Here is a 13,927-nt window from a genome sequence, read left to right on the forward strand (position 1 = left end):
AAAAAAAAAAAAAAAAGACGTTCCTGTAAAACAGCCTCAGGCAGGTTCTCACGGGAGGTGTTCCAGAAGAAGGCGCTGTTCTCACGGGAGGTGACAGTCCATGTGTGTTACTGTCCCCGACGGCCTTCCAGTGGGACACGATGTGAGGTGGAAGGCGGTGATATTGATGATCCTGACCGTGTGCAGGCCTGGGCTCGTGCGTGTACTTCTGTCTTAGTTTTTAACACAAAAGTTTTAAAAGTAAAAAATAAAAAATTAAAAAAAAAAGTTTAAATCAAAAAAAATACCTTACAGAATAAGGATATAAACAAAAACATTTTTGTACAGCTGTACGATGTGCTTGTGTTTTAAGCTAAGTGTTACTCCAAGAGTCAAACATTGAAAAAGATGTTAAAGTTTATAAAGTAAAACAGTTACAATAAGCTAAGGCTAATTTTTAATTCATGAAGAAAGAACATTTTAAAATAAATGTAGTGTGGCCTAAGTGTGTTGATAAAGTCTGCAGCAGTGCACAGTAATGTCCTAGGCCTTCACATTCACTCTCCACCCACTCACGGACTCACCCAGAGCAACCTCCAGCCCTGCAAGCTCCATTCATGGTAAGTGCTCTGTATAGATGTACTATTTTTTATCTTTTATACCATATTCTCACTGTGCCTTTTCTATGTTTACATATATTTAGATCCATAAGTACTTACCATGGTGTTACAATTACCTCCAGTATTCAGTAGCATGCTATACAGGTTTGTAGCCTAGGAACGATAGGCTACACCACCTACCTAGGTCTATAGCAGGCTCTGCCATCTAGGTTTGTGTCAGTGCATCCTGTGATGTTTGCACGATGATGAAATGCCTAACAGGGCATTTCTCAGAATGTATCCCTGTCATTAAGTGATGCATGACTATGTTATACTCCCATACATCTAGCACAGGCTGTCTGCAGCCCACGGAGACCCAGGACGACCGAGGAAAGAAGGGGCAGCACCCAAAGGCAGTGCGGGGCTCATCTAGTTGCAATGCCTTTTTTTTCAAGGATAGTCTTTTTCCTGAAATAATTCTTTGCATACTTTTTCCCACCCAGCCCCTACTTAGAATCCTGAAAAGGTTTTCCCGTGTCTGTAGCCCAAATGCCTCCTACTCTGGTAGATGCCTACCCCTCCCTCTTCGTCTCCTCCCAAGTCACCGTGTCACCAGACTCACCCCTTTATTGACCCCTGTGGAACCTACTTGGATCTCAGGAACTACTATTTAAGATACTAAACATCCATAAGATTATGTATATAGAAAAGTTCTCCTGAAAATGTCATTTTTTAAACTCTCCTACTCTGTACCAGGCTCTGAGATAGGCACTGGGAAACAAGAACAAATGCAAAATTCATGTGACTCCTTTTAAATGAAATTATAAGACCGCAAAGAAAGTTTGCACGCATAGTTGGCCACTCCAGATCACGGCCCCAGGCCCTCAGAAGTTCTGTTCACGGTCTCCTGCCATCAGGGGTCCCTGAATGGACAATCATGAGAAGTCCAATAAGGAAGTGAAGATAAACTCCAGTCTCCTTGCCTCTGCTCAGTCCCTGCTCAGCCCAAGCCCCCAGGCCTGGAGAGCCCTCTCTTTCCTCCCACTTCAGTTTCCCCCTCCTTGCAGATCCGGCTCCCCCCAGTTGCTTGGTCCTCCGTGTGCCCACCTTCTCCACACTCCTGTAGCTCTTTATGTTTCTTACCCCTTAGCTGACTCTCTGTGAAAGTTACCTTCTATTTGTATTCACCTATATACATTTAAGTCTAAGGAGAGAGACCGCCATGTCTTATACAGTCAATCTGGCCGGTAACACATTCCTATGTTAAAAACACCAAAGCCAAAAACATGCAGAAGTCAAAACACAGACTTCCTTGTTAGGGTTTAAAAACCAAAAATACAGGTTTTAAAATAGTAGTATTAAAACAGTAACCATACCTCCCCCTCTTAAACAAAATATGTACTGGTATCATTCCAGCATTTCAATCATGTTGCTTAATTTTACTCTTTTCCTTCCCAGCCGAACTTACCAGCAACTGCCTTAGCTCTAATGAGTGGCTGCCAGAGGCCAAAGGTTCCCTCGCGTTCCACTGAACTGCTCATTTCTGTGTTGTCACAGTTGTATTAAGTTAATGAGACCTATAATTCTTATTATTTGAATCAGCACTTTCATCGTTCTGTTTTTAGAGCAAAGTACCACCAAAAGCTCAAGTAATAACACACACACACACACACACACACACACACAAACACACACACGCCGCTGTGCAGACAAAGATGACAGCCACACTGCCAAAGCCAAATGAAAGACTGACAGGCATCAAGAAATCGCTTAGAATATGAGTTCATCCGCTAATGTACAACAGCCTGAACTCAGGAAGTACAAGAGGAGGGTTTTTACTGGGAGGCGGGTTGACACATAACGTACAATTTTATGGCGGTCAAGGATTGCTTTAACTACTTGTTCACTCCTGACCCCCCGCAGAGAGTAAGGCCTCCACTCTCAGTAAGAACAATTCACCTTCATAGAGCAATATTGCACCCCCTCAGATCAGTGGCACACGGCAAGCCAATCCTTACGAAACAGACAGCAAGAGACCTTCCAGTAAGAAAACATTTTTTCTCACCCGCTGTGCCTCTGTATTTCCCAACTGTCAGTTTATACCGCTCCTTGCTGGAGGCCACTTGGAAGAAATCATATATAGCATAGGCGGACTCGTTGGCAGTCTGTAAATCCACTCTCACCTCAAACTGTGTCGGGGTGCCGGTGGTGAGGTTGTGTAGACTGTCAAGTCCTAAAAGTAAAAAATGGAATTCCAATAATCAATCATCTGGTGTGCGAGTGAGCACTTGACATGTGAATCTGAGGCTTTCAAGACCAGTCTCAGTACTTTCTCTTTTGGGGGCTCACAGTCACGAAGGGAGCAGTGAGGGGGGCAGGGTAACCGCAGAAGGAATCTGCTTCCATTGGCTCCACCCTCTAAAACGGAAGCAGTTCTATTTATCTTCCATTTATCTCACCAAGTAGAAGAGCCGGTCAACAACTCATCCTCAGATCCCCGAAGAGATTTTGTGCTGAGCAAACCACAAACATCATCTGCTCTATGAGACACTGGGTGTCCAGATTATGACTTTTTAATTCTTCATTTCCCAATTCACACTTTTGGCTATTTCACTCTCTGTGAACATCTGCTCCAGGAGAGAGCAGAGGGAAAGCGGGAGAAAAATTGCCTGCAATGTCTGGCATCACCAACAGAATTTTAGAGACTGCTAGAGTGACCTCCCAGTAATGGCCCAGCATCCCAGTCACTGAACTGTTTTTCTACTACTGTCACTTCTACGACCTTGAGGCTGCAGGCAGATCCTGCAGGGCTTAGAGCAGCATAAAACCCCTGTGACTATCCTACCTTTCAACAAGTTCAGAGCGTAGGGGAGCGTTCTCATCAACACGCCCACCAACATCCTGCTTGGTACAGTCCTCCGTGTCCCCGCCACTGGGGCCTCTCCCTGAAGGTGGTGAGCTTCCCTAGGCCTCCTAGCTAGCTTGTCATGGGAGAAACCACCCCCACAGCCCCAGCCTCCTGGATTCTGAGATCATACCAAGCCAGAACTCCTTCCTGGGGTCCCCAAAGCCTTCCACATAGCTCCTCCACCGCTTGAAGAAATCCAGCTGCCCGGTGTTCCGCCTCTGGAAGACCTGAGAAGGGAAATGGACACATCACTCTGACCTTCCAAACAGACACAGGCGCTGGGAGACAAGAGGAGACCAAGAGCCTGCTCATACCCTGCCTTCCTCCAGCCAGCATGCCTTTCTTTTTAGAAAGGATTTTTATTTTTATGTCAGTAGATTCACTATATTAATAAGCATTCTTTATATGCACAGTAGTATGCCAGGTAGTTAGATATGTAGAGCAAAAGCAGAGCAGGTTCCTGCACTGAAGAAATGTCAGTTCTTTCCATGATTTGTATGATTCAGTTGCTAGTGTGTGTTGTCTAGGGCAAGACATTCTAGACCTCACCAGCTCTCACATGTAACTTTCGACTTCCATTCAACTCAGCTGGGGCACATCATGTTTATGCCATCTTTTCCCCACTCTTCTCAAATAGTTTGAGAGTAGGAATTCTTGTTTAATTCACCTGATTCTTAACATAGCAATTATTTCACACTTATGGAGAAAAAAGTTCACACAGATATTTACCGAGCATCTACTACGTACTAGGCAATATGCAAGATAGAGTGCAAAGTGAATAAATCAGAAATGGTCCCTGCCCTCCTGGAGCTAATAGTTCAGTACATAAAATTACTAAATTAAATAATTTTTAAAATGCAGTTAAAACAGGGATAAGGGCTATGAGGGAAAGAGGAAATAGAACTGCAAGAGCATAGAACAGGAGGACCTGACCGAGGAGCCAAGAAAGCACCCCCAGGACACGGCCGAGCCGCAGGATGAGTAGGGGTAGTCAGGCAAGAGTGTGGGGGCCAATGTTGGAGCCGCTGGGGGCTGAGGAAGGGATGGAAAGTGAGCTGGGAAGATGGCAAGAGTCAATCCTGGTGAGCCTTTAAAAGGGGTTGTTGAAGACGCTGGCCCAGGTAAGAGCGATGGAAATTACTGCGGTGATTTAAGCAGGAAATGAGATCTGATCAGATCCTCTGTATCGGTAGTGTATGGAAAAGACTGGCCAGGGGCAAGAGTGGAAACGAGATGACCAGTTAGGAGACCACTGCAGGGTACAGATGGAGGAGGACAGTCACTTGGATGAGGGCTGCCCTGAGGACAGACAGAAGCAGACGGAAGGTAAAGTTGACAGGTGTGGTGACAGAATGTGGAACTGAAAGAGGAAGAAGTCAAGGTAAGATCAGTTTCTTACGGTTTGGCTTGCAGCTGCCTCTTCCCTCACCTCTTCACTGAGACGGGGGATTCAGAGAGGACAGGTTTTATGAGTGGGCCATGAGCTCATTTAGGGATGTGGTAAGTGTGAGTTATCTCTGAGCTATGCTGGTGAATGAAGATACCACCAAGCAATTGGCTGTGAGGACTGGAGTTCTAAAGAGAGGTCTAGGCTAGACTTACTAAAGTAGGCGTGTGTCTTGGGCAATGCTAGGAGTTCACTGAGTCCCAGTTCACTTTCCTCTTCCAGGAACACAGGAGGATGTCCTTTCAGCCTCCCTTGCATTTAAGTTGGAGCCATGTGACTATTTGCAGCCAAAAGGCTGTAGGTGGGAGCATAAGAGAGTGGGTGGGTTCTCCACACTCTCTCCTCTACTGCCGTGTGCCACAGTGCCATGGGAAAGGCCGCACACCGAAACAGCAGAACCACAAGACGGAAACTGGCTGAATCCCTGAGCCACACTTATAACTGGCTGTCAAGCCTACAGAACACATTGTGCACATGAGAAAAACACATTGCGTTTGTTCAATCGCAAGTTGGTTTGTTACTGCAGGATAGTCCATTCTTCCCTAATTAGTACAGAGAGGCATGGGACCCAGAGGGTAAAATGAAGTCATGGGGAAAAGATGAGACCATATAGGAAGAAAATGGGAACTGAAAAGATAAAATGCCCTAGAATCAAGCCTTGAGGACATCCAATATGTATAATGAAGAAGGATGACTCCATTAAGGAGAGAGAAGGAGCAAGAGAAGCAGATAAAAAGAAACTAGAAAAATATGGAACCATGGGCCAGGTGCAGTGGCTCATACCTGTAACCTCAGCCCTTGGGGAGGCCGAGGTGGGCAAATCACAAGGTCAGAAGTTTGAGACCAGCCTGGCCAACATGATGAAATCCCGTCTCTACTAAAAACACAAAAATTACCCGGGTGTGGTGGTGGGCGCCTGTAATCCCAGCTACTCAGGAGGCTGAGGTAGGAGAATCAGGAGTATAGTAGCTTGCTTGAGGGCTTCCCTGAGGACAGATGGAAGCAGGCAGAAGGTAAAGTTGACAGAGGTGGAGCACATGAGAAAAAAATACTGTGTCTGTTCAATCTCTGGAATTTGGAGTTGGTTTTTTACCGCAGCATGGTCAATTTCATCCTAATGAGTACGGAGAGGCGTGGGACCCAGAGGGTTTCAATCAACAGCTTGAAATCAGAGGGTGCAGTGAGCCGAGATCGTACCACCGCACTCCAGCCTGGGCAAAACAGCAAAACTCTCCAAAAAAAAAAAAAAAAAAGAAAAGAAAACTATGGAATCACAAAAGCCACAAGGAGAAAAGTGTGGTCAGTAGTGTCAAGTACTGATGAGAGGTTAGGAACAGGAGGCCAAAACCGTCCCTAGAATTTAGCGGCACAGAAATCACTGGTGATTTTAGCGAGGGCTGTGTCAGTGTGAGATATGGACAGAAGTCAAACTGGAATGGGCCAAAGAGTGAGTGAGAAGCAGGAAAACAGAGGCAGAGCTAGGTGCTATCCACCAAAGTGTGGACCGCTTTCTTTTCAAAAATTCCTCTGTTTGGAGAAGGAAGGGAGTTCCAGTCACAGTAAATTGGATTCTTTTATAGGAAGCAAAACTGAAAAGTACCTACACACACTTGGAATTGATAAGACATCTAATTCCACATGACCTTGACAGCCATAGTAGGCACTCAATAAATATTTGTACAATAAGTCATGGCTATTCCAGGGCAGACAGACTGACAGATCTCTTTCTAAACATTGCCCCAGACAAACGCTTCCTTCTCTGTGGGAGCTTGGCTCACAGAAAGGCCACACTTACCAGTACAGGCCTCCTTCCAAAGGTCATTTACAGGCATAAAGGGACAGAAGGTTTAGCCTTACAGTGGTACTGACGAAAAGCAGCAGGTACAGTCCTTTGGACCTGGTCAGGTAGAAGACCTCCCATGTTATATTCTGTTCTGTTGTTTTTATAAATCAATTGGGAATTTCCCCCAGCCAACCCAATTACTGCCTTTCTAGTCATCAGATGCCACTGTGCAGATAATAAGTTTTCTTCATTGCTGCTTATCAGATGGTATCTTTTTATTCATGGCTGCTCAAGTGTCTTTGGTTTCCCAGGTCCCTGAGTGAATGTGTAAATGAATACAGTTGAGCACCATGAGATCATGCTTTCTCTTTCCCACGGTGAGTTGCAGAAGCACAGCAGGTTAAGGCTGCATGCTGGCTTGGGGCAGTGAGAGTCTTTATCATTCAGGCACAGGGAGAAAAGGGGCAAGGGGAGATGGAAGGATCAGGTTGCAACCCTCAAAAGCAGCTTATCATATAATTGGATCAGGCTGATGTAATCAAAGAAGCTGCCATGTGGTTTAGGCAGACAATGTCCCAAGAGAATAAAACATCTACATAGACGAGGGACAATTAGAGCACTATCTGAGTTTCCCTCTTTCGAGCTTTCATCTTTCCAATCAAAGCCTCAAAGGCCTTGTTTCTGTACTGTGCGGCCAGAGTGCAGAACTAGGACACTGGGCTCCAATTCAGAGGCCTGAGCTCCCCAGACAGGTTGCGCATGTGTATCTTGGATGACCTGAGATGAACTCATTGAGAAAACCAATGAGTCAGGAGGCTGCAGTCTTGAAATCTGGCATTTTTTTCTGGGAGAGTGGGCCTCACTATCCCTATCTGTAAAATAGGAAAAGCAATCCTCTCTCACTTACTCTAAAGTTGTTGTGTGAGGGTCATGTGTGCAAAAGTGCTTTGAAGAAGGTAAAATATAGGTAACACATACATATAGGGCATGACTAGATGATGATCAACCCACAAGCCTTCCTAGTCATCAGACTTAGTCTAACCAGGCCTATTCTAGGACAGGGGTGAGGCACTAGACTCTTTCCTTACAGGGGGTTGGTGCCAGAGGTATTCGAACCAGAGCGACTCCATCTTGAGTGAGTGCTAAGAAAATAAGGCTAAGACTTGCTGGGCTGCATTCCCAGAAAGTTAGGTATTCCTAGCCTCCAGATGTTTATGGTTAAGGGAACAGATTGACAGTGTTTACTAAACAGACCCAGACTTAGGAATGTCCTGATATCCTGATATCTTGAGAACAGAGCATTCCTAATTTTGCTTTAAAGATTGCATAATATTGATTCTTACAAAATATAATAATTAAGAAAATTAACCCTTTATCACAAACCCCTGTAACAGAGCACATCCCCTCATGATCTTTTTTTATCCTGTATATAAACAGGTATTGTACCTATGGCGCATGTGTTTTTTACTTTCAGAAACACCGCACCCTGTCTATGGAGTAGCTGTACTTTCACCACTTTACTTTCTTAATAAACTTGCTTTTGCTTGCACTGTGGAGTCACCCTGAATTCTTTCTTGCACGAGATCCAAGAACCTTCTCTTGGGATCTGAATGGGGACCCATTTCCTGTAACATCAGGATCTCTCTAAAAACAGCTACAAGCCACCAAAACTCCTTTCTTCCCAGGGTGGGGAGGAAACAGGGCTCCAAGCACTCTCGGAAGCATCCATGACCAGCGTCCTGGCCTGAGAAACAAGGCCCTACACAGAGCTCCCTGGGGTTCTGTGTGACTCACAATCCAGCCACCTCCGTCCGTGTGCATGTCGCAGTACACCTGCAGGGGCCGGCTGGCATCGCCGTGCAGGTAGATGGTGTACAGGCCGCTGGCAGCATTGTGGTTCAGCTGAACCTGACTGCAGTCCGAAGGGTGTGGGAAGCGCGCACCAACTGGGAGCCAAGCAGAGAGAGCGCTGTTAGAAGTAGGGCAAGGAAGGACGAGGTGGAGTTGCTCCCTATTTTAAGGCCGTTTATTTTGTTTGGAAATTATTGCATAACTTCCTACTTTTGCTTCTTCCCACTCTTCACTCATATCTTATTTTTCTCTCTCTGCTCTTATCAATTCCCCAAATGTACCAGAAAAAAGGTCAAGTTCACATCACTTCCTCCCCCAGTTCAGCTCCTCCACAAAATAACACTCTATCTCACTCCTCTCTTTAGTCTCCCCACTGTGGGGTGGATTTCTTTTCAACATATAACCCCATTTCCACTTCCCCATGCCTAGAGAAATCAATAGTTCTGTATCCACTTGCTCCTCCCTGGGCTCTTTTGCTAGCCTCTCCAATGCTGGTTCTCACTGCATAGTCGTTCAGAATACAGGATTCCATCCTACCTGTGGAGAGGGTGGTGGATACATTTCTGCTCCGGCGATCACCCTTAAAGGCAACTAGGGAGACAGGGTAGGTAGCACCCTGCTCAAGGCCTTGCAACTCAAACCTCTGGTCTTCTCGTCCCAGCTGCATCTCCTGCCAAACAAGAGAGAAAGTACACAGCCAGTGACTCAGTTTATCACCCACTAGCACCCTAGGTGTCAACATCATTCCCTGGTGCTAATGACAGAATCTCTCTGACAGCACAGTGTTTCGTGTCTCCGAAGCCTCAGTGGTAGCCCAGAATCACAGTGGGTCCCAGCTACTTCTCCGGAGAGCCATGCCATGGAGAGTCAGCACTACTGGGAGCATCAGCTGAGAGCCGGCACCCAGCACTGCAGCTTCAGGATCACCGGCCAAGTTTCTGGGAGACTTTAGCCTTCAGGTACACACGAGGGCTCTAACTATAGCCACGGCTGGCAGCAACAGGCTGGCAATGCCGGGCTAAGGAGGTATTAACAGGGGAGGTAAAGCTGGCCACTGATATCTGTGAGACAAGAAGACAGTTGGTATTCCAATAAACTTCCTTCTGAACCAGTCTTACTTCCTCTATAAACATAGGGCTAACCTTCCTAGCAGTGCTGTCATAAGCACTAATTAAGATAGCAAATGAGCCTAAGTGTCCTTCCTGTTTTTCCTTCCTCCCTTCTTTCCTCCTTTGCAAGGAGAGAGAATAATAATTTTCCAGTGGGACAGGTTTTGAAAATTTGCTGGCCTTCAGATTCTAAGGGGAGGTGTAACCCTTGAAATGAGGGTTAATGAATTCATTCAATAAATATGTGTTGAACATCTACCATGTGCTAAGCACTGTCCTATGCACTTTAGATACAGTGATAAATGAAACAGACAAACATAGAGCTTACATTTATTTGGGAAGACTAACAATAAACAAAATAACCCAGGAAGATGTACAGCCAGCAATATGATCAACAAAGATTAGCAGGTGGCCCTGAGGCCAGCAAATGAGCTGACCGGCCTGAGTTAGTTGCTTCGCACACACAAGAGAAGGCACCAGGAGAAAAGACAAGGAATCTCCCATACCTTAACCGTGCCGTCTGGGAACTGGTAGGTCAGAATGTAGCCATGAATCTGAGCAGAGGGGGGTGTCCAGGTCAATACGCCACCAGACTGCGTCACAGCAGATGGACGAAGGTTTCTGGGAGGGTCGAGTTCTGTATGTAGAAAGTCAGGTAAATGTTATTACTGACGCAAGGTCATTTTTGAGATATCAGTTTATATTTTCCCCTTCCATAACCTCCCGTTTCTCTTCCTCCTTTCAAGCAGGTTGTAGGCTCTGTTCTTCCCTTTCTGACTTCCCTTTCGGACCTTTGTTTCTAAAAGCGCAGACCCATTAGAGACAAGAAGAAAGGGTATTAGGTGGGTCCCAGAGGAAGGGAATCTGGGCCCCCATTTCCCAGACAGGTTCCAACAAAGTGGTGGATATGAACAGTCTAGATGGGCAGATAGATCCTCAGAGATGGAGGGCTTCCAAAGGGATATGGAAAGATGGGAGGGCCACAGATCTGAAAGGGCCCTGCACAGAGAAACCAGGGTGACTTGCCTGCCTGGAAAGTTACCTGAAATGCCAGACAGGTCCCGATATCTGTCACTGGGAAACTACCCAAGATTTACATACAGCCCTGAGGAAGCAGCTCACCCTAAGTAGAATAGGGGCTTATGATTGATAATAAGTTGGTATAAAAACAAAAAGCTGTGTTTCTCACATATGAAGCATGTGGCCTCAGATGCACACCCGGAGAAGGGGAGGGAACTGGTGCTTGTATAGACGAGAGAAAGAAAGAAAGACAGAAGGAGGAAGAGAGGGAGGGAGGGAAGAGGGAAAGGGAAGGAATATAGGAAAAGCAGGGCTTTTCTTTAATGTACTTCCTCACCCAAACACCAGAGGGAACGCATGGGTAAGTGAGTGTGCACTGTAGACCAGAAAAACCAAGGCTCAGCAAAAATTCTAGTCAACATCATAACTGGTCAGAAGGCTCTTTTTTTTTTTTTTTTTTTTTTTTTTTTTTAACCAAAGAAGATATGAATGGAAGTTTCTTTTTTGAAAAAGCATTATCACAGAATGTTATTTTAATTTAGAAGTTCCCAAAAAGACATCTCCGGGCTATTTTCTACCCAGTAGCATTTCGGCTGAGAACTGAATTGCAGTATTTTAATAGAAATCAGACAGCTGTTGTTTTGAATTAGGATGTTTTGACAAATTTTGAGTTTCTGTAATATCAACTTGGTTTGATTTTCTGCAGCATAACATCTGGCATGGATTTTATTCTATCCATCTCACAGAAAAACTGAATTTCCTGCTTTCACAATCAAGGCAAAACTGTGGCTATGCGAATGTCTTAAGCAACGTCCTGCCACCTCTTTGACTGCCCACCACCCCCTGGTTACAGACTTGAGATGTCTGTCTTAGCTACTTCACATTCCTATGAAGCAAGAAGATGAGAGTCTCTTTAGTGCTGTCTTCAAAATGGGAAAGGTGAAACTAAGAGAAGGTAAAGAAGGAAGAAGAGAAGAAAGAAATAAGGGAGAAAGGAAGGGGAAAAGGAGGTAGGAAGTGGGAAAGAGGGAAAGGAGATGCCGGGTCCTGGTTGCGTCCGGAGAGAAACACTGTGTACTAGGGAGTCCGTGACAGGGAGAGGAGTGTGTGTGTTTGTTTTGTTTTGTTTTGTTTTTGTTCTTTGTTTTTTTGAGATGGAGTCTCCCTCTGTTGCCCAGGCTGGAGTGCAATGGCACAGTCTTGGCTCACTGCAACCTCTTCCTCCTGGGTTCAAGCGATTCTCCTGTCTCGGCTTCCCGAGTAGCTGGGATTACATGTGCCCACCACCACTCCCTGCTAATTTTTGTATTTTTAGTAGAGACGGGGTTTCACCATGTTGGCCAGGCTGGTCTCAAACTCCTGACCTCAGGTGATCTGCCGCCTCAGCCTCCCAAAGTACTGGGATTACAGGCATGAGCCACTGCACCCAGCCAGTTTTTTTGTTCGTTTTTTCACATCTCTGTTTAGTTTGAAAATATTTACTATAAGCTGGCCGCTGATATCTGTGAGACAAGAAGACAGTTGGTATTTCAATAAACTTCCTTCTGAACCAGTCTTACTTCCTCTATAAACGTAGGGCTAACCTTCCTAGCAGTGCTGTCATAAGCACTAATTAAGATAGCAAATGAGCCTAAGTGTCCTTCCTGCTTTTCCTTCCTCCCTTCTTTCTTCATTGGCAAGGAGAGAGAATAATAATTCTCTTTTATATTAGTTTTTAGATTAAAAATGTAAGCTAATTTTAACTTAATAATGATAATAATAATTCTATAATAAATAATTAAAATTCTCTTTTATATTACTTTTTAGATTAAAAATGCAAGCTAATTTTAACTAATAAAAATTATAGAGAAATTCAAGGCACCTCTAGCTCCCATGGCTACACCTGGTGCCCTCAGCCGTGGATGGAATGGACAGACCTTGCCCGTACTGCCTGAACAGGCCCGCAGACCTCAGGGCGGGCAGTGCTCTCTTCCAGGTGCCTCTGGGGCCTGACCTCTGTGAAGCTCCGCCAAGACCACAGGCCCCATCACACACACAAAATAGGTGTAGTTCAGGCACCTTTCATCATCAACTGAGAATGGAATGGAGAAAGATGCACTCCCATTGCCCCCATTCTGGAAGATGGAAACAGAAAAGGCTCCTGCCTCTCTCTTCTCCCAACTGCAGCTGAGGTCGAATCATCTTCTCCATTGAGGGTGTGGAGAGTCTGAGCGCTGGGCCCGGTGGAGGTGAGGGAGGTCACCTGTGACACCACCGCTTCCTCTATGCTTCTCATCCTATCTGAGCTGTTATGTCAACTTAATTAGCTCAAAGAGGTGAAAAAGGAACCACTTTGAAGAATGCCCACAGGTAAGGCCACACCCCTCCTGCTCTCTTCCCCAGCCCACTGATGGAGGAAGGCTCTCTCCTGGTAAGTGTGAGGGGTTCCCCTGTCCTGGTCCTTCTCAGTACCTGTCTGGGCCTTGGTGTCAGCCTTCTTGCTCTCCTGGTCCCCCTTCTGGGCCCACACGTGCACGGTGTACTCCACGCCCGGCCTCAGGCCGGTCAGGACGGTGCTGCTCTGCTCCTTCCCCACCGGAACCTCCCTGGTCTCTCCGTCAGCAGAGGTGTAGCGCACCACGTACTTGTCAATGGTGGCCTGCACGGGGTCCCAGGAGACAGTGGCCATATTCTCTGTCACCCGGTCAGTCACCAGGTTTTTGGGGCTGTCAATTTCTTTTAAAAAAGATTTAGAAAAGGCTGAACTTTAGAACAAAGGAAGGCATCCCATCCCACCACCCCATCACCAGGAGGTGTTCATCATGTTATCATTACTAATGGTAGAATTCCACTTAAAACACGAGGCAAAGCCTCCTGGTCTCCATTTCCAAGAAAACAAACCACTGGATCTAAAACTGGAAGGAATCAGATCCTCTCCTAGTTTGTTAAAACAAAAATTTTCTGTCCTTGTAATTCTCACCAAAATGACAATAAAACTTCCAGAGCAACAAGATAAGCCACCAAAACCACTTTTATGATCTCCCTGGTATCTAGTTATTTTGTTTCACAGAATTTAAGAGCCGAGAAGTCATATTCTCCAACCTTCCTGACTTATGAAAGGGGAGGAGAATGGAGGCCCAGGGAGATAGAGGGTCTAGGTCAGGTTCCTATTGACTTCTTAAGTGGAAGTCAATACTCTTCGCTCTGAACTTTGGGCCTTCTCACTCTCTCAAGGCTTTTGCTGTGGATCTG

The 13,927-nt window shown here is 45.7% G+C and overlaps 1 protein-coding gene across 1 annotated transcript in view; it reads right to left on the reverse strand.

Moving 5' to 3' along the window:
• TNN (tenascin N) overlaps positions 1 to 13,927 on the reverse strand; it is a 64,347-nt gene that overhangs the window by 8,217 nt on the left and 42,203 nt on the right. The window contains exons 12-17 of the mRNA XM_017529950.2: positions 13,148 to 13,411; positions 10,183 to 10,313; positions 9,105 to 9,237; positions 8,511 to 8,662; positions 3,617 to 3,713; positions 2,644 to 2,811 (exon numbers count right to left, since the gene is read on the reverse strand). Of these exons, the coding sequence (XP_017385439.1) occupies positions 2,644 to 2,811; positions 3,617 to 3,713; positions 8,511 to 8,662; positions 9,105 to 9,237; positions 10,183 to 10,313; positions 13,148 to 13,411 (945 nt within the window). The remainder of the gene's footprint in view (positions 1 to 2,643; positions 2,812 to 3,616; positions 3,714 to 8,510; positions 8,663 to 9,104; positions 9,238 to 10,182; positions 10,314 to 13,147; positions 13,412 to 13,927) is intronic.

This window comes from Cebus imitator, unplaced genomic scaffold, assembly GCF_001604975.1.
Source record: "Cebus imitator isolate Cc_AM_T3 unplaced genomic scaffold, Cebus_imitator-1.0 Scaffold62, whole genome shotgun sequence".
Taxonomy (NCBI): Eukaryota; Metazoa; Chordata; class Mammalia; order Primates; family Cebidae; genus Cebus; species Cebus imitator.